This window comes from Hyperoodon ampullatus, assembly GCF_949752795.1.
Source record: "Hyperoodon ampullatus genome assembly, chromosome: 7".
In the NCBI taxonomy this organism is placed as follows: Eukaryota; Metazoa; Chordata; class Mammalia; order Artiodactyla; family Ziphiidae; genus Hyperoodon; species Hyperoodon ampullatus.
Genome location: NC_136920.1, coordinates 67,057,489 through 67,082,447, shown reverse-complemented (window position 1 = coordinate 67,082,447; position 24,959 = coordinate 67,057,489). Strand labels below are relative to the sequence as shown.

At 35.1% G+C, this 24,959-nt stretch overlaps 1 protein-coding gene across 9 annotated transcripts in view; it reads right to left on the bottom strand.

Moving 5' to 3' along the window:
* The window catches only part of USP47 (ubiquitin specific peptidase 47), a gene marked incomplete at its 5' end in the record, with an annotated part of 124,406 nt that overhangs the window by 59,228 nt on the left and 40,219 nt on the right, over positions 1-24,959 (bottom strand). For 5 of the 9 annotated variants that reach the window (XM_079709241.1, XM_079709243.1, XM_079709246.1 and 2 more), the window contains 5 exons: positions 503-648; positions 4,688-4,784; positions 10,207-10,345; positions 11,767-11,880; positions 15,218-15,421. In XM_079709241.1, the coding sequence (XP_079565367.1) occupies positions 503-648; positions 4,688-4,784; positions 10,207-10,345; positions 11,767-11,880; positions 15,218-15,421 (700 nt within the window). Of the gene's footprint in view, positions 1-502; positions 649-4,687; positions 4,785-10,206; positions 10,346-11,766; positions 11,881-15,217; positions 15,422-21,210; positions 21,271-24,959 lie in introns of all 9 variants that reach the window. The other 4 variants (XM_079709247.1, XM_079709248.1, XM_079709240.1 and 1 more) reach the window with 3 other exon arrangements.

Here is a 24,959-nt window from a genome sequence, read left to right as displayed (position 1 = left end):
ATGTAGCATTAATTTGTTGTTTAAAAGCAAATTGTCAGAAATATGGAAAAGTCTACATAAAATAATGCTAAATTTAAAAAGAACACAAAATATACATTATAGTCATAAAAAGGCAATCACAAGGAAAAGAATCACAAGAGCTCATCACTTTATAAATAGCATATGCTCTATAGTGCTACAATATTTGCTATTTTTGTTATTTTTCACTGTAGAGTCAAGAAATATGTTAATAAAAATCTAAGCCAACACCCTTTTAAAATTTTAGCTTAAGTACATAAAAATAGAGTATAACCAAACTTACAAGAAAATTTTAATTGATCAAAAATTTATGCCTCAGAGCTTAAATTTTAAAAATAAGTTATTTTTAAATGCCAGCAAAAAGCAATCAAAAGGTTTAAGGTAAAGTTAATTAAGATGTTAATATGTGTCATTTGTTTATAATACGGTCTCTCAGAATTCCTTTGACTATTACAAATACTTATCATTATAAGAGAATTAGTACCCTCACTGCTATCCCATCCAAAGCTCCTTGTAACATCTGTGGTTTCAATTGCTCTCTTTTTGCTGGTTTGTAACAAAACAAAAAGCCTTTGAAGTTGGTATGGTATACTCGTCACTGGATCTTCTTCAGATTCTTCAAATTCCCACCTATTGAAATGAAATGTTTGAAAATTATCTACAAAATATCATAATTAATATTATTTTTTAATATTTAAATTTAATATTTAATATATTTAATTAATATTATCATAACAAATTTTAAGATCTTAACTCTGGGGGCTTTGGATATTAACTGAAGCTATTAATATCTAATGAAACATTAGTCTTTCTCTAATTCATAAATTTAGAAAAAAGTTAAGACTTTCACAAGAAAAGGCATAAGAAGGCAACATGAATAAAAGGCAAAGGTCATTTGAAAGTAATTGATGAACTTGAATCTGGTCAAGATTCTTGTCCTAATTATTAACTCACAAAAATACAGGGAACAGAATATTAAATGACACTATGGCACTCAACCATCAAAATCCAAACTGAAAAACTATAGGACAAATGCCATCAGTTTTTGATATATATCTATTTTTTCAAGGAATAAATTGCAATGTGGAAAAAAGATCGAAGGGGATTAAAAGCCAATTGAGTCTTCTTTTTTTTTTAACATCTTTATTGGAGTATAATTGCTTTACAATGTTATGTTACTTTCTGCCATATAACAAAGTGAGTCAGCTATACGTATACATATATCCCCATATCCCCTCCCTCTTGCGTCTCCCTCCCACCCTCCCTACCCCACCACTTAGGTGGTCACAAAGCACTGAGCTGATCTCCCTGTACTATGTGGCTGCTTCCTACTAGCTCTCTATTTTACATTTGGTAGTGTATATATGTCCATGCCACTCTCTCACTTCGTCCCAGCTTACCCTCCCCCCTCCCCATGTCCTCAAGTCCATTCTCTACATCTGCGTCTTTATTCCTGTCCTGCCCCTAGGTTCTTCAGAACCATTTTCTTTTTTTTTAGATTCCATATATATCTGTTAGCATACGGTATTTGTTTTTCTCTTTCTGACTTACTTCACTCTGTATGACAGACTCTAGGTCCATCCACCTCACTACAAATAACTCAATTTCATTTCTTTTTATGGCTGAGTAATATTCCATTGTATATATGTGCCACATCTTTATCCATTCATCTGTCGACAGACACTTAGGTTGCTTCCATGTCCTGGTTATTGTAAACAGTGCTGCAATTAACATTGTGGTACATGACTCTTTTTGAATTGTCGTTTTCTCAGGGTATATGCCCAGCAGTGGGATTGCTGGGTTGTATGGTAGTTCTATTTTTAGTTTTTTAAGGAACCTCCATACTGTTTTCCATAGTGGCTGTATCAATTTACATTCCCACCAACAGTACAAGAGGGTTCCCTTTTCTCCATACCCTCTCCAGTATTTATTGTTTGTAGATTTTTTTTTGATGATGGCCATTCTGACGGGTGTGAGGTGACACCTCATTGTAGTTTTGGTTTGCATTTCTAGGTTAAGAGTCTTATCAATCAATTTCAATGCACAGATCTTGTTTAGATCGTGATTTGAACAGAATGTTTAAAAAAGATATTATGAAGCAATCAGGGAAATCTTAGCAGTGACCTGAGATATAATTTACAGATGATATGATTGGGTATGTGCTTCCAAATAATCAGAATGGAGGATTATAGACAAAAAAGATTGATAATGAGTTGATAATATCCAAAGCTGGGTGATGGGTACAGAGGGGTTCATTATACTATTTCACTATTTTTTAATATTTTGAAATTTTCCATAATTCATGCCTACACACCTAAAGTGGTGGGTTCTCTCTGGCTGTTATGTAGCAAGTGAAGAAAATAAACAAACAGACTCTATCCTTCATGCTAGTGCTACCCTGTCTGTAGCCCAGCGAGGTCCAGTTTCTTAAAGGAGCCATTCCTTCCTTAGTTCTACATTATGAAACATCATCAGGCTCTTGGGCTTTGTTTCCCCACCTGCAAAAAGCTTCATTCTCTTTTCACAATCTCTAAGGCATCCTCTTTAATCTTATCTCTCACTCCCCCTCCACTCACTGGGCTCCAGTCACAATGGATTTTTGATCCTCAAAGGCTTTTGCACTTACGGTTTCTTCTGCCTTGAATGTTCTTCTCCTGTATCTTCACAGGACTGACTCCTGTCAAGTCTATTCTGTGGTATTTCCTCAGAGGGGCCCTCCCTAACTACTCACCCTACATCTTGACAGTTAGTTATTCTTTCCATACTGCTGTGATTTTCTTCATGGCATACATGACTGTGAAATGAGCTCATTCTATTGGCTGACCTACAGAAGGTCTAAGGGAGGGACTCTGTCTTATTCACCACTGTAATCTCTGTGCCTAAAAGAGTGCTTGGCACACAATAAGTGTGCAACATATGTTTGCTGAATCAATCAATCTGGCTATGCTCTTACTCTTCTCCACAGAGCTATATGTTTACAGACCTCTTCCAGGGTGGAACTCATGGTTAAGCTCCTGGGATCCCTGTTCCTAAGCAACACTCCCCAGAGAAGGCACATTATCATGGACTACTGAGTTTGTTCTAGTTTTGAGGACAAGCTCTAGAGTTCATCTATTAACCTCATCTTCCAGTACTCTGACAAAAACTCCATTTAAGCAGATCTCCTGGAGGCCCCTGCAATATATTGTACTTAGTGGCATCAACTACAATACAGGTCGAATAGGGTAATGGAAATTCTGGCATCTAGTGGGTTGCTACTTCTAGCAGTGTGACCTCTGGCAAACTATTTAACCTGTGTCTTCAGTTACCTCCTTTGTAAAATGTGGATAACAGCATGTATTCAATAATTCATACAGTTACCATCAGAATTAAATGAGTCTATATGTAAAGTGCTCAGAACAGTACCTGATACAAACTAACAATAACAAACATTTAGGTAGCACTTACTATTACTCAGTTTTGCTCTTGAAAGTCCTCCTATCTACAAGGCCCTCTTTTTCGTCTCTACCTGGCCAAACCATACCTATCTTCATGACCTACCTCAAGTTCTACTTGCTCTTCTAAGCCACTTCTCCAAGTTTCATTAATCTCCCTTCTCTCTAAACTCTCATGGTATTTAGCCATCCTTAAATGTTATTTAAACTATTTTATACATACATATATTGCTACTGTGAAGAGATCTGTGAATTACTTAAAAACAAAGATCTTATTTCTAACTTCATCTCTCTCTACCAAATGCCTAGTATATAAACACTAGGTAACAAATACTTGCTGAATGAAAAACAGGCCAATTTTTACAAGTAAATTCAGATGATGAGCTTACATATGAATGCAATGGTAATATAATGTTGTTTGTAATATCAAAAGTTCCCAAAATAGTTTAAATACATATTTACAGTAATTACAAAGATGTTACTCAAAAGTAACACAAAAAGGAGAAAAAAAATCAGTTTATTTGTACTTTAAAATGTCTTAAAAAATAAGTTATGTATACTGTAAAGAAATACACAAAGTGAGAGTGTATTAAATGTATTATAATAGGATACTCATAAAAATAAATGTCTGACTTTAGGGTTTATTTAAATATGGACTTCCTCCATAGAGCATTTTAAAGTATCTGATATATATACATTCTTTTAAAAATACATTCTCTCTCTCCCTCTCTCTCACACTCACTCACACACACACACACACACACACACACACACACACACACACACCACCGGAACAGCTGCATTGTATTTTAATTAAAAACAAAATCTGCAAGTTTAAAAAGACAACTTTGTTTCTTAAATTGAGAGGTGGAGGAAAAGAAGAATATGGTTTACACATCCAGATTATCTCCAAAAGCAGATAACTTATTTCTTCACAAAGGCATTAAAGCTAAAAGTGAGGAAGCTTAAATACAATAATTTATCTTAAACGTAAATCTTATCAATTGTATCCTTTTGCTGTCTCTGCACTTCTGATTCTCTCTCCCCACAAATTTTTCATATGCTCGTCTCTCATAAGATCCTTTTCTTATTTACTATTCAAGGTATGTTTTAAGGAGTGAGAGGTGCCCCAAACTTAACAAATAAGTGCAAGAAGGTAGACAGACTTAATTAGTTAAAAACTATATTTTCGTTCTTAAATCAATTTTATTTATAGAATTTTTTTGAATACTCACTTATATAATGCATTCCTAAATTCAGGAGTCATAAAAAGTGTTTGCAAAAGGCTATTCAAATAGCAAGTCATTGCTTGGTTTACTAATCCCACATATCCTTTAAAAAAAAGCACACAAATATACATAAATCAGCATTTACATCAAAAAAATTAATGAAAAGAAAACTTAATAAGAATTTACTACACAGTAAAAATTGAGAGGTTATGGTTACAGTTGGAAATTATTTCAATTTTTTCAACAGCACCTAAGAAAGATCTCTTTGCTAATATGTGCACTATGTAAACCTTATTTCTCAGAAAAAGTCAGGATCTTTGGACATCTTGCTATATGTCCAGAGATACACATGGATATTACATAGTATTTAATAAAACTTTAAGAGGGTTATGTTTAATGAAGTATTTTTTGACAAAAATAATCTTTGTTCACCAAATCTAAAAGTTGTGTATTAAAATGGAAAAGTATAAACATATTCACTTTAAACATCATATATACGCAACAAATGAAGACAGTACCAAACCAGTTATCCCAGTCGTCAGGCCCCATAAACCAATTTCTACCAAGAATTAACAACATGAGATAAATTCACTGAATACAAACTCAAAGTGACTTCCACTGTTTTAACACACCCATGAAGTATGAAATACCACAGATCAGCAGGCTATGCAAAGAGTGACTAATAAAGTAAGAGGAGAACTCAGAGATGGAGGTAGGGGAGAACGGAGGGAGGGGGAGAAGGAAAGGAGAAACTTACATGCATTCAAAAGTCAAGTGGGGGCTTCCCTGGTGGCGCAGTGGTTGGGAATCTGCCTGCTAATGCAGGGGACACGGGTTCGAGCCCTGGTCTGGGAAGATCCCACATGCCACGGATCAACTAGGCCCGTGAGCCACAACTATTGAGCCTGCGCGTCTGGAGCCTGTGCTCCGCCACAAGAGAGGCCACGACAGTGAGAGGCCCGCGCACCGTGATGAAGAGTGGCCCCTGCTTGCCACAACTAGAGAAAGCCCTCGCACAGAAACGAAGACCCAACACAGCCAAAAAAAAAAAAAAATTAACAAAAGTCAAGTGAACTATTTAAGTACTTAGCTTTATATACCTAATTGGAAATGGCTACCACTGTTGAGAACATTTTCGGAACTTCTCCTTTGAAGTAGACTTCAGGCCCAGTTTATGAGGTACACATAGCACACAAATCAGCCTCATCACTTTATTATACCTCATTATTTTAGTAAAATGTGGTAAACACATTGTTTAATAATTAAACTTATTCACTCCCACTTAATACTGAAAGACTTGGTTATCTCAAAAAAACTTAAATCTTTTCTCAATACATGCCAAAGGCGTTCACTGAAGCTTTTTGAAATACGTTTTCAATTTCCCAAGAATTAACAAAAATATCTTAAGAAATGGTAAACACTGTGGATAAACTATATTGCTAATGAAGGTGATGAAAGGACCAACAAATGCACAATGAACCTTGGTCAGTTGTGGAAAAGAGGAATAGATTCCATGCTATCTGCACTTGTACAATTCTAAGAAGAGACCAAGTAGCTACCTATCGTTCACTCTGGACTAAGGTTCAAGCTTTGATTTCTAGTGCCTTTCATCTTTAAGAATACTATGTATATATGTTTATATATTTACTCTACATTGTTATATACTTATAAACTGCTTCAATTCCTAACCAGCATGCCCTACCTGAGTTGTTTTCACAACACCCTGTCCTACTCTGTTCTATAATTGTTTATTTACCTGTATGGCTTCCCTAACAGACTGTGAGGGGAGGGGTCAAATCTGATTTCTCTATCATCCTACTACTTAGCATAGCAGCAGGTGCACATGAGGGAGAAGTGCATATGACTTACACGTAATACAAATCTGTAAGATATTTGGACTGATTATTAATAATAAAAAGCATTATTTCGTTCTTAGGTTATATAAACGGACTCTTTCCCGTAAACGACAGCACTCAAGCAAGGAGACCAGGTTGTTCTGCACCTTCTTCTCAGCTGAGGCTGCCTGGGATTTCCCTTCTTCTCCATCTCCTTCCCTCAATTCCTCAACAGTCAGGGACAACCACTCTACCTGCAGCCTTAAAAGGTAAATGAATACTACTATTGTTCTTTGTGTACCTTAAGACCAATCATGTATCATTTATTTGTGACTTTGTTTTCCTTCCCTGGGCTTAAAAAAGGGTGGCGGGGGAGGGGTGTAAGGGAAGGAGGGAGTAATAATTTTTGCCACTGCTGTTTACTTTACCACTAGCAATAAGAATCATATAGAAACCTGTGGTCTTTTGTACCTGACTCAGCACCATATTTAAACAGAATGAACAGTGTCTCAAATAAATGTACTATTATTTTCCAAAAGTATGAAGGTTTTAGTGAGATTAGTAAGATAAAATGTTACTGAATAGAAATCTTTTGTCATTATGCATTGTCTAAATCAGCAAATTTCAAATGATAAATGTTATCAAGTGGGTCCTCTATCTGAAATAGTTATGAATCAATATTATAAGTACAAGCTAGTTAAGGGAGAAGAACATAAGAACACATGCCATTCTGCAGAGGGCAAATGCAGAAAGAAATCCTGAACAGAACCAACAAGAAATGAATGAGAACTCGAACAGGTCAAATGAAGTAGAATGAAACTGGCCAACTCCTAAAGTAGATAAAATAAAACGAAAAGAATTGTGAAAGAAACTGCCCAAGGAAAGATATCTCGGTTTTAAATGATGAAATACCTCAGTCATGTGGTTTCTAATCACCTGAGAGTCCACATCAGCCTTCAATTCACTCCTTATTCCTTAAAAGTCCCCCCGACCCCCAACCATCTCCTATCAACAGTGGCTGGCTACCAGAGCAGTTGGTAGGCAAGGGAGACAGGAAAGAATATGTTAAGTCCTCAGCCTCACTGCATTATGGAGAAATGTTTTCTTACAGCCCTGAGTTGAAATCATGAGAGCATTTTTCAATAAAAACATTTTGTACATTTACAATAATTTCTTAAGGAAAATGAAAATTCAGTAGTCAGTAACAAAACACTTTTTGGGACTTCCCCGGTGGTCCAGTGGTTAAGACTCCGCACTCCCAATGCAGGGGGCCCGAGTTCGATCCCTGGTCAGGGAACTAAGGGAACTAAATCCCGCATGCCGCAACTAAAAAGATCCCACATGCCACAACTAAAGATCCTGCGTGCCACAATGAAGACCCCGCATGCAGCAACAAAGATCTGTGTGCCACAACTAAGAACTGGTGAAAATAAACAAATATTTTTTAAAAAGAACACTTTTTGAACCCCAGCTTCTTTGGATGTGTACAGATTTTTTCTTTTTTTTTTTTTTGCAGTACGCGGGCCTCTCACTGTCGTGGCCTCTCCCGCTGTGGAGCACAGGTTCCGGACGCGCAGGCTCAGCGGCCATGGCTCACGGGCATGTGGGATCTTCCCGGACCGGGGCACGAACCCATGTCCCCTGCACCGGCAGGTGGACTCTCAACCACTGCGCCACCAGGGAAGCCCGTGTACAGATTATTTTAATTCAGAAAGGCAGTACCCCAGAACACCAGAGAAAATGTACTGGTAGGGAAAAGAGCTGTATGAGGAACAATAGTTGGGAATGAAGACTATGATTACATGGCAATGTATATCAAAGTCCTCTAAAAATATTTTTAATAAATTTCAACTTAGTAATTCAATTTCTAGGAACTTATTCTAAGGAAATAATCACAGATGAAAATAAAAACTTATGTATAAGTATGGTCATCATAACATAAGTAATAATTACAGTTTAATTATCTAAATCATATAATGAAACACTATTCTTCAGCCACTTAAAACCCATAATAAAATACTATTTAATAACATTGAAAAATGCTCCTCATATAGTATTACACGAAAAAATATATATTAAAACTCTGCTTGCAACATGATTTCCCCATTTTCTTAAAAGCATTCAGATGAAGGAAAGATAAGACAAAAATAAGCAAAATCATTAAAGCAGTTTCTGTTAATAGTACTGTCAGTGATTTCCACTTTTTTCATTTTACAATACAACAATGAACATGTATTACATTCGTATAATAGGAGAACTTTTTTTTAAAGTATGCTTTAGTCTCTAGGAATTTACAGGCATCAGAGAGCTATACAGTACTCAGCACAAAGTAGGAGTTCTGTAAATACTTCTTGCATAAGGACTGAGTTGGTTGTCAGAATACACAGCAAAAATTTCAAGAATCCTAACTTGTTAAATCTGGAACTTTCTCTAAGTATTCCAACTATCTCATAATAATCTAGGGTATCTATTTTTTAAAAATGCAATTTATCCAGTCTACTGCAGAGCAACTAACTTAGTATTTGGCGGAGTAATGCCTCAGAACCTACATTTTTAACAAGTATCTCAAAATGATTTTTAAAGAAATAAAAATTTGAGAGTCACTATACTCTAGACAGTATAATGAGAAAAGATACTTTGTCATTCTCTTTTATTCTTGGTAGTTTGCTGCAAAAAGTTCTATTGATATAAATGATCCTAAATACCAAACACGACCAGCTTTTACCATTTTCAGAACAAATACATCATTAAGCCTGTACAAAAGATTAGCTATGAGGAAATTATTCTACATTTCAATTACAAAATATAGTAAGTGGAAGATTACAGAACACATTAAAACAAAATCTACAATATTACTCTACAGTTTTCTTTTTATACTAGATATTTGTGTCTACTATTTACAGTCATCTCTGTTTTAAAGTTCTAAGAGTAAACACTCTGAAGCCATACCTAACATGAAATACCATTAACTAGCTATATAATCAAAGGCTTTTCTAAGCCTGTTTCCATTTCTTTTAACATGAATACTACCTACTGAAAATGTTTGTTTTAAGATAAAATGATATGTGAAAGTATCCAGATTATATTTTCAGGCAATTAACCAGTCTTATATATAAATATAAAACTGCATAAATAAAGCAATTCCATTAGCTCAATAAATTGAAAAAAATTCAAAAATATAAGTTTAAACATATTCAGAAAAAAGCTAACAAGAATTTTAAAATTACATGATTAATTTCAAACATATGATTAGATTAAACTAGAAGATAACACAGTAGTTCTGATAAAATAAGCCTGGCCCATCTGTTTCCACATGAAAGTATCTGCCATAGTCTATTCCAATGCACATGGAGATACATTCTTTTCCAGAGGAAGTCAACTTCAAAAATTTAAGATTAAATTCAAGATAGAAAATTATCAAACAGAAAAAGTCTTCCTTCAACATCCAATATTTAGTATTTTTTAATATATAATGGCAGTAACAATACAGTAAAAATAACAATGGGTTGAGGGAAAGAGAAACCACATTCTTGTTCTAACTTTGCTTCTGCTAACTAGTGATCTTGCTCTGGGTCTGTTTTCTCTAATCCATAAAATGAGAAGATTAGGCTTGAGATTGCTAAGGTTACTCTGGATTAATGTCCTATGATTTTATGAAAATACAATAATGACAACAATAATATATCTTACCAGTTTCTGATTTATTCAAAATAGATGAATAGGAGTAGCTTTGGCTGACATAATCACTGGTAGAGCCCACAGAACCTTCTCTTGGAAGTGGACCTATAAATTTGTCATGAACACTGTCATCCCCAGCACTGGAATCCTCCTAAAATGCAGCATAACCAATATTTACTGAGTGGTAAATATTGCTAAAACAATGAAAAAAGGCATACTAATTCCTGAGGCAATGAAAAAAAGACAAGGCATTACTGGTACCACCAAAACATTCAAAGTATATACACTCACTATTTCCTGTAGGAAGGTTTGAAAGATGCCTAATATAACACACTTTGGAAAAATGCTTAGGTTTCCTTCCAAAGTTCTTACTTTCTCAATTTTATTTAATTCTTTTTCAAATTCTGTTTACATGAGAGAGGAGATTTCTGGTACTAATCAATCAGAGTACAATTGTGAACTCCTTAATGACAGAGTTTATAATTTATTTTTACATCATCCTTGCTAAGTAGGCCTGAAAGGTAGGGGACACTCAATAAGTCTTGAATGAAATGGACAGCCTCCTATTGTCTCCAATAAGAAACTTCCTATTAATGAGGAAGATGTCCAAAAGGAGTAAGGGATATAAAATCAGCACAAGCAACTAAGAGCTGAAGACTAATTACTAAACATTTTAAAACATGAATCCCCAAATTAATAGCTAATTTAGTTTCAATGTCAGACTAATCAAAATCTTCTCATGATGTCATAAAAATAAACAATGAGATTAAGGAAAGTCAGAACATATTCTGGCATTGCTTCTGTATGGATGTCCTGTGTTTAATTACTGTCTACTGTCCACAGAGGCATTCTAATTCACAACAGACTTCTAAATGAAAAGCATCAAACAGAAGAACTTTTCCTGAGGAAAGTTTCATTAAAGAGAAGCATTCTGAAAAAGTCCATAAACTCTGTGAGTTTCCTTAGTCTGTAAAGCAGCAAGGTAAATCAGACCAGGTTTTTTCAATGAATCTCTCTCAAATTGGGAGTTACTGGATTTGACGATCACTAAAGCCACTGAACCAGACAGGAAAGGCTATTGAAATATGAATTGCAGCAAACACTAAAAGAACAGAAATAAAGCATAGAATTTACAAACTAGTCATTCCAAAAAAATGGGGGGTGGGGGATGGGGAGTGGGAGCAAAACCAGCAGAGTAGATAATTCTGGGGGTCTGTTCCTCTACCAAAATACCAAAAAACCTGGGCAAAACTGCCAAAGATTTACACCAACCAAGCAAATGCTTAACCAAACAAAAGGCCACTGAAACACAGCAGGAGATCCTAGACTCATCCCCATCCCTGTTCTAGTGGTGATTCTCAGTGTGGCAAGAGACTATATACACAAACAAACTGCTATGGATGCCCAGTGTAACAATGTTAACATACATACAAGCCAACAGAAAACAGAAAAATAATTTATTATATATAAATTGCAAAACACATCTCTCCTCCTTCCTTTGGAAAATTGCTTCCCAAGTAGTAGGTGACAGTGCACAAAAATTATGACTATAGGGCTTTCTAAAGAGTTTACCAGCAGTATTTGAGGCTGTTCACCATCTTTATCTGTCAAATGCAGAAAGTTCTTCTTTCCTGGCTCAAAATTAGCATCAAGAAGAGACTTGTCACTGGTATGATCCAGTGGAGCCTACAGGCATAAAGTAAGATATCTCAGATTATGAGAAACATTAATTATAATAATAAAACAAGCAATATGTAAATAGACACATATCTACAATTATTGGGCTTAAACAGTATTTTTTTTAATGAAGATTCTGATAAATTCTGTTAATCTAGGCTTGGAATTAACTCATCTATTCAGGAACTGGAATGGCTAAGCCCAGTGACTGGGCATATACTGACAGGTATCCCAGCTATTCACATTTCCCAACATCTAAAAAACTGAAGTACTACGCAAAAAAAGAACTGTAAACATTTGTTTCGATGTTCTCTAAAATGTATGCAATATAGTATTCAATGGGTTTTCATGAAAATTAACTGAAGATTATTTTATATCACTAAAAACTGTAAAAACATTTTTGATATAGGAATATAATGAGAATTCCCACATAAGGAAACACACTAAGCAACCCAACCCAAATAATTATGTAACATTAAAAAATGGGCACCTTCAGAAAGACCCTCGAAGGAAAAGCCTGTCCTAGTAAGTGATACCTATTTCAAGTCCACTGCCAGGATTCAGAGGATCCCAGGGTGATAGAAGTGATCACTCCTTTGAAAACTAAACATCTAACATGTTTAGTCTTCACCTAACTCTTTTATCTGGTAGGCAATTTAAACCCTGGCTGTCATTCTGATACATTCTAGTTGGTGGATGAGAGACAGAGCTCTGCATGCTCTAAGCCATACTCACCGAACATTCCAGTCCACTGTTGAGAAAAATGAGGGATGGGATGAATGCCCTGCTCTTTTGTTTTAAAACTATTTTGTTCATTAAGAAATGTTTTTAATGTTTCAAAGACATGAGGAATACCTCCTTAGAAGGACTTATTTTATGGAGATGCCTTTATTTCTTACAAAATGAACATTATATAAAAGCACAGGTATTAAGGACAAAAAAATTAACTATAAGAGATTCTGCCACTTGCTATTTGTGTGACTCTGCGCAAGTTACTTCACTTCCCCATGACTCAGTTTCCTCACCTATGAGGCTGTGATAGCACTTACCTCATAGTGTGGTTAAAAGGATTAAATGAGGTTATATTTGTATAAAGTCTAGTATCAGAACAATACTAGGTACACAGTAAGCATAAAATAAGTGTTAATAAAATAAACATATAATCTCACTTTGGATCACATCTAGAAATCCATGAGAAAAACAGGACAGACAACCAGAAGCTAAGAGAAGCCACTTGAAAGGAAGAAAGGTATCTTCGGGTCCCTTATATTCTCTGGCAGGAACCAGATCCCTCAGCATCTCTCAGGCATAAAAGATCAGATGATACAGCTAGAACACATAGGGGTTTTACCTCAATAAATGTGTGTCTGTGTGTATGAGATGGTGAGTAGATAAATGAATTAGGTTTTCAAAGAAGCATACATGCAGCATTGTACAGTAAGCAGGTAAGAGTATACTTGTAGAAATGTACGGTAGGCATATTAAGACACAAAAATTAAGTACTTAAGAACAGTCACAGCTGAAGAAAGAAAAATAGTTAATCCTGGCATAGTGTTATAGCAGATGTTAATTTAACAAACACTTTTTGAGTGCCTAGGGATAGTATCTTTGGAGGATACAAAACTATACTATGAGGTCCTAGCCATCAAAATATATTCTATCAAGTGGAAAGACACAAATGAATAACAACTATAATAAAAAGACTATAAGTGGCATAGCAGAATAAAAAGTGCAATAGGAGGACAAAGAGAAAGATTACTTTTAAAGTGGCATGAAGAAACATCAAGTAAGGCTTCTTAAAAGTAAGAGATAAACAGGACTTGGGCAGACAGTATAGAACTATCTTTTAAATCGAAAAAGAGGCAACACTAGAAGTTATACCGTAATGTAAAAGAGAATATTCAAAGTTTCAGATTAAATATCATTTCTCTTTGTATAACTTGTTGGACTACCAATTTTACTGACCAATTTCAGAGGGGGAAAGTTGGCTAATTTAAAACACTAGGGTTTTTTTTTTTGTAAGTACACTTTTAAAAAAATTTTTATTTTATATTATAGTTGATTAGTTTCAGGTGTACAGCAAAGTGATTCAATTATACATATGTTGTACATATAGCTATTCTTTTTCAGATTCTTTTCCCATTTAAAAACACTAGTTCTACATTTTAAAAAATCATAAATATATTATGGAATAGAAGGCAAAATATCATCAATTTTAAAGGCAAATCAAGCAACACCCAACACCTTTTATTCTTCTGCAGAGCCAATTAAAACTATGCCCTCCAAATACAATCAGGATACACATTCAATTCATTTGCCTTTAAAGGTATTTTCCTGGAAATTTTAAGAGCAGCAATGGTATAGGAGAGGAAGAGGTAACATAAGCAAAAACATGGAGATAGAGAAGTATGAAATTTTGTGTTAAGAAAATAAATTATTCCAATATCTGAGAGCTAAGATTAGATTTAAAGGACCAATTGTCTTGAATGCTAACTTAGGGAATATGACTTTTAATCAGGGCAGTGAGCAGTCATTAAAGATTTCTAAACTGGAAGGTGACAGGAGTACTACGATTTAAGATGACTGAAGATAATTCTAGCAATCGTATGCAGGGTGAATTTGAACTGAGAGGAAAGAAAAAAGACTATTTAGAATACTATTCTAAAATACAGATGAGATCCAACTCAACAATCCCCTTTGCCACTCTCCCATGCAAAATTGGTCAGTGCCTCCTCTTTGCACTTACAGCAAACTAATAAATCATACTTAATAATACTTAAAACATCTTAGTGTAATTATTTTTTGATATACCTGTCTCTAAAACTTTACTGTGATGTCTTTGAAGCTGAAGTCATGATACCACCAACCTTCCTGATCAGGTGTTTACCACTCTATCTGGTGCATAATCTCTGTTAATATTGGAGTGTAAGTCCTTCTATTACTTTTTTCTTTCTATATACATTTTCCCTTCTTTTCCAAAAATTAGATTATAAAATACATATGATTTTATATCCTGCTTTTTTCACTTAATTATTTAAAATGAATATCCCATTCAGTAAATGTTGGAAAATTTTCCATAGATGACACAATATTATGATAATCATCTTACATGAATAAAAAAACTAATGAAATGACATTGTACAAACTTTAAGATAATCAAATGCTGAATCTAGAATGAAAGTAAAGTGATGAAGAGGGATCCAAATATCGAGTTGCACACAGACTCTATAGTCCTGCTTACAATATTAAGAAGGGTTCCAGGATTTAGTATACTATTAAAAACAACAACAATGACTATAATATTATTAGCAGCTTAAGAGAAGATGCTTTCAGTTTAGAGTTTTACCATATCAGCAGAATTGATTCCATTCCCCCACACCAAATCAAAGGTTCCATTTATGTAGCCTACTTTGTTGGCCACATCTTCAAAGAGCTTTCTGAGAGGTGTAGAAGCTGGTAAATTTAAAGTGATCCGTTCATTCACTGTCTTTGAATTAGTAGTATCTTGTATTATACATAAGACTCTTGGTTCTTCAGCAGCATTTTCTACCTGAAATTTAAAAAATATATAAGATTTATCTTTAAAGAAAAAATATAATTATGTTTTCTATGATTAAACGAAAAAAAACCCCACAAAATACTATTTTCTCTGTGTGAATACTACTGTTTTATGGCTGAAATATACTCTAATGAATATGTCAAACATATAAAGCACCATATATGTTTGTTTTGGAAAAACTGGGGTATATTTAAGAATCAACCATTGCTCTTGTGGATATTTGCTTTCACCTTTTAAGGCTGTAAATCAATGATCAACAAGCCCATGAAGACAAGTTTACTTGAGCAATTTTCAGTTGAAAATAACAAAATCTGATCCTTAAAAATGTGTCACTACTATGCTAGCAGAGTCAAATCAAGCATTTCTGGGTTTCCTGATGAAACAGAAAGAGAACTGTGTAGAAATGCAATGAGGATTGTCTAAGATTGCAAAATCCATAACTAAAGGATAAAAGCAATCAGGCATCCTGACCTTTACTTTGCTGTACCCACAGATCAAAAGTCCAAAAGCCCCATTTATCAGTGTGTTAGGAGCTGACAAGCTTACCCAAATAGATCAGCCAGCAGAGGGGTAAAGGAAAGCAAGGAAAAAATACTTTTCAATTACCAACGTAGAAGGGAGTTAGGGTCACAATTTTTTTCATTCTTTTTTATCTAGTACATAAATCAGAGAAAAAAATTTTAAAGGAGACTTTCTCAAAGAAGCTATGCCTTCCCTCAAGCTGTTGAAGGACACGACTCTTTTTCTTATTTTCCACAGCAGTAGTAGGCTACATCAGGCACCTTGGTGAAAGAAGTTCTTTCCCTCCTCCTGTAATGCCCAACTCAATTAATGGTACCATCATCTACCAGCTGCTGAAACCAGAGAGGAGCACCTTCCTCATTTCTTCCCTCTTCTTCAACTCACATAATCACCAAATTCTATCATTTCTGTCATCTGAATATCTCTTGAACTATTCCTTTTCTCTTTAATACTGCCTGCAGCAATCAGAATCTTACTTTAAGATCATGGCAATAGCTTCTTCCAATCCCATCTTCCTTCAATCCAGAACAGTATTTTAATATGCAAATCTGATCATGTAAATCTCTTGCTTTCCCTCAAAGTCTAGGGCAGCAGTCATTATCTGAGGGACCTCTCGCTATTCCCCTAAAAGGCTTTGCACAAATATGAACTGTACAAACTGGTACTGTATACAAGAATGTATTTCTCACCTTTTTTAAAAAAACACAATAATATTAACCTCAATCTTTTGTTACTTCTATATTATCCATTTTTAAATGAGAATAGTTATTATCATTGACTTGTATTGAAGACAGGACCACCACAAGGTATTTTTGTTTGTTTGGCAGGGTAATACAATTATAATTTGTTTCTGCCATATATAATTTTGGGTTTGTAAGAGATTACTTAAACTAAGGTTAATCCAATTAGTTTAAAACAGAAAGAAGTTGCTATAAAAGAAGTATAATGTTTAAGATTGGCTAGCACTATATTTCAGACAAGTCAAAATATTTAATTACCAATAATAACCCATTTAAAAACAAAATAAAGAATACATTTTTAATAAAATAAACAGGATAACAAAGAACAAAAAAGCCTTCAGCTATAAGCTTACGGTGTTATATTAACACTTGTAATAGATGGTTTTACACATTTTAATCTCAAACTGAGAAACATAAAGTGGACCCTTTTTAACTCTGGTTCACAATAAAGGAACGAGAAACTCTAAATCAATTTCAACTACAAAAGATCCGCTTTTACACTTTCAACAGTATACTTCAGAGGCAGACTCAAGTTTTCCAGGTGAAAAGCACTACAGCTGCCAGATTTTAAAGCTTCAGATAAGCTGAAGTTGACGGTCCAAGCAAGAGAACTCTACCTAAGAATTCAGAAATCAGAAGTGCTGACATAACAGTATACATAAGAATGATGATATGGTAACATATGGCCATCAGCAGTTCCTGGTTCTTTCCTTAAGTAAGTGAGTGCAAGGTACAGGCACTCCAGCCTCCTCTCCTTCCACACCCAGATGTGGGTAATATTATCCCCAGTGGAATCTCATCTGAAGGCTAAATGTACTATTGTAAACACAAAATTTAATCCTATGTATGCCTTTTATTCTTTTTAATGACAATAGCTTTCTTTTCTGTGCATTGCACATAAGTAATTTTGCTCCTTTTTTTGAAATAGGAAGAGTATAGGGACTTCCCTGGCGGTCCAATGGTTAAGACTCTGCGCTTCCAATGCAGGGGTGTGGGTTCAATCCCTGGTCAGGGAACTAAGATCCCACATGCCACGCAGCGCAGCCAAAAAAAACAAAATAGGAAGAGTATAAAGGAAAAAGTGGAAATCATTTGTAATTCATAACACAGAGATAACTATTACATTTTGGTCTATATTCTTCCAAATATTTTTCCTACGCAAACACAAACAGACATATACACGCACACTTTTTAAACACAAACATTCAGTTAGATATACATGCTGTTTTGAAACCTCTTTCTTTATTTATAAATATATCATGTAACCTTTCCTTGTCAAACTTTTTCTAACTCATCATTTTAACAATTGAATAGTATTTTATTACATGGATTAATAATAATTTGCTCCATCAATTTAATTTTACTGACTCTTGAGCTAGACTTTATTACACTTTAGAAATAATTTTGTGATGAATACCTATATAAAACTTTGTGCACTCTTCTGTTTCTTCTTAAGATTCCTATAAGAATTTCTGGGCCAATCACATATTACTCTTGAATTCAATTCTAGGATAATTTAAACAAACGAAAAACTCTGACCTTTAAAGTTCTAAGCTAGCCACGTGTAAATCTTATTACTTTATACTCAACCTCCTGGCCCATTTTTCAGTCCTAATTTAATCTACTACATAGCCATCATCCATAGATTACATCTGAATTTTTGTTATCGTGATTGCCCACACTAACTACACTGAGGCAAAATCTCTTTCCTCCCCCTGCCTCCCAATTTGGGAACTAATAAGAAAAAAAATTTTTTTTCCAATTTTAAGATTTCATCAATAAGGTTGTACCAATCTTTTTATTATAGCTTTTCAAGAGAAAAAGAAATTCTACAATATTATACTAAGCATACAGATTTCCACAATACTTAAATGTAAAAAAAGTATTTCTTAGAACTGGGAAAATAGGGGTGTCCTCTTTCTTCTTAATTTCTTTGGAGTTCTACCCCTGATTGGTCCTACTTATGCCCAAAGCAAAAAAATCACCATCTTGAGGTAAATTAAAGATGGCTAAAAATTCTTTGCCACTCTTTTTCTTTTTTCTCTTCTCTTCCCATGAATCTGGGCTGGCCTTGTGGCCAACTAGGACCAACAGAATGTGATAGAAGTGATACTGTGTGATTTAAAGCAGGAAACTTCTGCTTTTGCACCTCTTGGAATGTTCCTCTTATAAGCCAGCCAGGCAAAAGAAATCCATTTATCCTGGGACCACCATGTTGTGTTAAAACCCTAACAATCCACCCAGAGAGAAAGTGGCCACTTAGTGGAGCACTGGGGTGCCTAATAAGAAAAGCCTTCTTGGACATTCCATCCAAAGCCAGTCACCAGCCAATGCAGCCAAGTAATGATCCCAGATGATGCCATGTGAAGCAGAAAAACTGACTGGCTAAGCCTTTGCCCAAATCCCATCCCACAGAATTGTGAGCAAATAAACTAGTTGTTTTAAGCCACTAAGTTTTGGGGTAGGCTGCTCCACAGTAATAGATAACAGAAACACATCTAAATAAATTTAAGCACATGCAAGTGCTAGTTGGGAAGAATGTGGTGATGGTGGTATTCGTGATGGTGGTTGGTGGCAGGGGTTCCATTTAAGCACTACACCCAACATTAAGGTAAAGCATCTGAAGACACATCATAATTTAGGGAAGGGAGCACAATTTTTGAGTCAGTAAAAGTTCTATAATGAATAGGAGAAAACAGGTAAGAAAAAACAAATGCAAAGTTATAGAAAAGCCTAAAGCATGTCCCACTTGGGAAAACATCTCATCTATATTAGGTGAGCTATTAGAAGGGCACAAAGTTCCCTACACAGAAAATCTGGCCAATTACAAAAAAGGTACAAAGTATAAAATCAAAACTACTTATTTGGTGGGCAACTCATAGCAATATTACACTTGTGAGAAAAAGGGTAAAGTCAACAGTAGTTACATTAACACTATATGCTAAGAGAGTGTTCTGTCTTTGTGCTCTATGCAGAAACAAAGCCAGATTTCCCAGCAAAGTCTGAAAAAAGAATCCTTGAAAAAAACAAAACAAATAAAAATGATAGTCTTATTTACAAAAAGTAAAACATACTGGGATAAAAACACTGAAAACATATATTTCTTCCAAAGATACGGTCACCACAGGAACATCTAGAAGTGGTCAACACAGATGGTTCTGTCTAAGGAGTCTCAGAGCCTCTCAAGTCATCTTGTCTCCTATTCTTGGCATTCCGAACAGTTCTAAGTTCAAATCTGAGTTCTCTCAAGTTAACATCATAATTTTTGTTTCATAAAAAAATACTTCATCTTTCTTATTAAAAAACACAAAACAAGGTGTGTAATTAATGCATATATTTAGAATGGCATTAGCATGCAGAAAACAGTATCAAACACAATTCAAAGTTAACAAGATTAAGATTTTTCTAAGAAAAAAATTAATATGAATAATTTAAAAACATTACAAAGGGACCTCTTTACCTCTAAATTTAATAGTCAACCCATTTTCTCTCAAGACTTTCTTCCTTTCAGTGTTATTACAAATAATAATACTACGGTTGCAAACTTAAAAATGCACGTGCACACACACACACACACACACACACACACACACACAGAGTCCATTTTATCTACTACTTGATAAAGAAACTGCTATGAGCTAAGAAATTAAGCCTTAGAGCATTACCCTTCTGGGTATCCACAGTTCACGGCTAATACACTGCCACAGACTAAAAAAAAAAAATTGATGGTATAAATATTTTTGCTCACTGAAGTTTATTAAATTTATCAGCCTCATTCAGACGGTGCACTTTTACCTTAACAAGTAACAATTCCTGGGGTAGTGCTGGGAGTCTTAACTTACATGAGAAAAAGATTATTTTATTTTTAAGATCCTCCCTCCACTCCACTCCAACTCCCCCAGCAAACCCTAAAATGTTACATGATATTTTTCTACGTGGCCTCTTGCCAGAGATCACTTGAAGAGGACAGAAGAGATTAAATAAAGAACCTTGAACTTAGAGCTAAAGGGACCTGAGGAAAGTGAGGTATTAAGTAAAGGTTAGAATGGGATGCTACATCACAGGAATGTTTAGGTTTGTAGTGCGTACAGGCTGTCAGGAAGGTAACAGTTCTATTTAATTCTTCAAATAAGATGTCTGGGTTTTGACTCTGTAAATTAACTTAATCCCAGCACTATTAATATTTCAGAAAATAAATACATCTGTAAAAAATAGACAACTATTATACCCAAAAGTCAAAACTAAAGGTTCTATAGTTTTTATATCAGTTTTCCACCTCATTCACTTGTTAAAGACAAGGTACTATCAGACATATATTCATTTAAGGTGACTTTCTTATTATTAAAATCAGGTAAAATAAATAAATAAACAAAATGAAAAATAAATAAAATCAGGTAGAAATAAAAGAGCCAAACAAGCATAAAACTTAAGACATGCCTTGTTATTAAATAAAAATACTAACATGCTGTTACTTGCTCTGCTGATTATCACACTAAAGCAATTACATCAGCAGTCTACCTGTAAAAATTTCTTCTTCATTTCATCAAAGATATTTTGTCTGCATCTCCAAAACACATCCTATGGTGTGTAAGAACAAAATGAATTACAAATTATTTCTTTAAAATAAAGAGGTAAGACAGTGAAATGAGAACAATTAACCTAAAAACATTTTTGCAACAAAATATGTATGAATTAAAGTATTATTATATCATCTAAGATTTCATTCATAAATTATATTTGTAGTTTTAATCTTAGGCCTCAATTACTCTTTTTTAAAAAATAAATTTATTTATTTTATTTATTTATTTTTGACTGCATTGGGTCTTTGTTGCTGCACGCGGGCTTTCTCTAGTTGTGGCAAGTGGGGGCTACTCTTCGTTGTGGTGTGCGGGCTTCTCACTGTGGTGGCTTCTCTTGTTGCAGAGCACAGGCTCTAGGCACGCGGGCTTCAGTTGTTGTGGCACGTGGGCTCAGTAGTTATGGCTTGCAGGCTCTAGAGCACAGGCTCAGTAGTTTTGGCGCACGGGCTTAGCTGCTCCATGGCATGTGGGATCTTCCCGGACCAGGGCTTAAACCTGTATCCCCTGCATTGGCAGGCAGATTCTTAACCACTGCGCCACCAGGGAAGCCCCTCAATTACTCTTGTAAGGTTACTGAAAACCTACATTATGGTGATAAAAAATAATATTAACATGGAAAACAACCACATTTTAACAAAGAGTAGCAGCTTCAGAATTGTGTATAAATAAAATGTTCTAAGTCATATTTTCCTAGTTTTATTGAGATATAATTAACATATAACTCTGTAACAGTTTTAAGGTGTACAACATAATGATTTGATATATGTATATACTGAAAAATGATTAATTACTACAATAAGTTTAGTTAACATCCATCATCTCACAGTTACAAATTTTTTGTCCTTGTAATAATAACTTTTAAGTTCTATTCCCTTAGCAATTTTCAGATATACAATACAGTATTGTTAACTATAGTCATCACACTGTATATTACATTCAGAACTTATTTATCTTATAACTGGAAGTTTGTACCTTTTGACCACCTTCACCTATTTACACAACTCCCATCCCCCATCTCTGGCAACCACCCATCTGTCCTGTGTTGATAAGAGTTCAGTTTTTCAGATTCCACATATAAGTAAATCATATAGTATTTGTCTTTCTCTTTCTAAGTCACTATTTTGAGACCATTAAAGGAACTCTGCAAGGAAACCAAAAGATCCCCGATTTTGCTACCCTATAAATTTAGATTTTTCACATTATAAATACTATTAAAGTAAAGCCACTTAACATTACCCCCTACAGCTATTTTCTTTTAATATCTCTTCCTTATTTTTAAAGAAGCTTATTTTAGCAAATCAAGAAAATACAGAAATATATAAAAGGAAATAAGGATAACCTATAATCAAGAGATAATCTCTTGAAAAATCTTGATTTTACATCCCACACTTCTTCTGTACAAATTTTGTTTTCCTCCACCTTCTTTAATTAATAAAAAGAAACCAACGTATTGTTTTAAAAGGTGCTTTTTATCACTCACAGTAGCTTAGATATTATTCTATATCAATTAAAAAATTTTACCTCATTTGCTTTTATAACAGAAATGTATTTCTATTATAATGGTAATAAATATTTTTTGACAAGCAAGTCTAAAATAACTCCTATAGCGATTATTAAAAATTTGATATACATCCTATTAGATCCCTCTCCATTTTATGCACATATTATATAAAGATTATTAACCAAAAAAGATCATTCCGAACACCATCGTTTGAATTCTGCTCCTTTTCCCTCAACACTCACTCATCTTTCTGGGTCAAAACATTTAGTTTAAAAATTGCAGCGTTCGGGCTTCCCTGGTGGCGCATTGGTTGAGAGTCCGCCTGCCGATGCAGGGGACATGGATTCGTGCCCCGGTCCAGGAAGGTGCCACGTGCCGCGGAGCGGCTGGGCCCGTGAGCCATGGCCGCTGAGCCTGCGCGTCCGGAGCCTGTGCTCTGCAATGGGAGAGGCCACAACAGTGAGAGGCCCATGTACCGCAAAAAAAAAAAAAAAAAAAAATTGCAGTGTTCCATTATATAGGCAAAACATAATTTATTTAGCTAATCTATTAATGGGCATTTAGACACCTTCAAATTTTCACTACAGCTTTGCTTATTTGTACAATTTTTTCCCTAAAGTTTATTTCCTAAAGAAAGAATTCTAGATCAAAGGTTATGTACTCATTTTTAGGATTTTTTTGATACCTGCTGCCAATACGCTATCTCTTCCACAAATAAGAATTAAACTACAACTATCTGTCAAACACTGTTTTAGGTGCTGAGAAAATAGCAGTGAACAAAAGCCCTTGCCCTCAAGGAGATGACACTGTACAGGGGAAATTCAAAATAAACAAATCTAAATCATCAGGTATCCACCAGCCTCAGAGTCTTTGCATTTCTGTACACTGTACCTGGGATGCTCTTCCTTTAGATATCCTTACCTTCTTTTGTCAAGTATCATTGTGATGGCTTTAAAATGTGTCCACAAATTCTTTGACATGCCTCCCAGCAAGATTAGGAGTCTAAGTCCAGTCCCTTTTAGTATGGGCCCGCCTCAGTGACTTCCTGTGATACATAACATTACTTTCAAGGCTGGGCTAGAAAATAGAAAAGGCAACACAGCTTCTTCCTGGCTCTCTTTCAGATGCTCACCCTTAGAACCTGGCCATTATGCTGTATAGGAGCCAAGCAGCCACATGGAAAGGTCATGTGTAGATGTTCTAGCCACAACCCAACTGAGATCCCATCTGGCAACCAGCATCAACAACCATACATGTGAGGAAGTATTCAGATGATTCCAGACCCCAGCCTTTCAGATGCCCTAACTGACGCCTAGCAGAGCAGAACAAGCTGTCTCTCTTCAGCTTGGCCGAAATTGCACATCCATGAGCAAAAGTCATTAAGTGTGGGGGTAGGCTATTATAAAGCAACAAATAACCAAAATAGCTAGTTTCTCAAACTGGTCCTCTTCTCACCATTCTATTTAAAATTGCAGTCCTCTTCATCTCCCTTCCTTCAGGTTTCTCCATAGTATACTTATAGCCACCTGATATATTTGTTTATATTTTACTTGTTTATTGTTACCTCCGAAAAACTTCCATTATGAGCCAAGATGAGATAGCAGACTGGATTTACCCTCTCCACCTTAAACAACTAAAAAGAAGAGATGAAATATATGAAACAATAGTTTTTAAATATTATTAAATAACAGGTAACACAGGACAGTGATCCCTGTGAAAACAAACAAAAAAGGTAAGCTACCTTCCAGGCTGCAGTGCAGGGAGAGAGAACCCAGTTAAAGTTCGGCAATCTTCCTGAGCTGAAAAGATAAGGTTAGAAGTTCAAGTGGGTCAATTCAGCTAGAATTTACAGAGCAGAATACTGAAGAGAAGAAAGATGTGCAAATAGCATGCTCCAGAGATATGTAGTGGTCCTCCCTGAGTACTCATCAGAATATGCATGTGAAGAAACTACCTGAGGCAGGGGAAAGAACCACAGGAAAGAATCCCTGGAGCTCACTTCAGTTCCCACCAGCCAGAGTGAAAAAAAATTTCATAATACACGGGGCTCAGATAAGAGTACACAGAAGAGTATTGTCTCAGTAGTGGAACCAAATTAGGCCTAATCTAAAGGCTATTCTGGATCAAACTTACAACACTTTTTAAAAGCAAGCCTCAAAAGGATCAAAATGTTTACAAGTAAATTA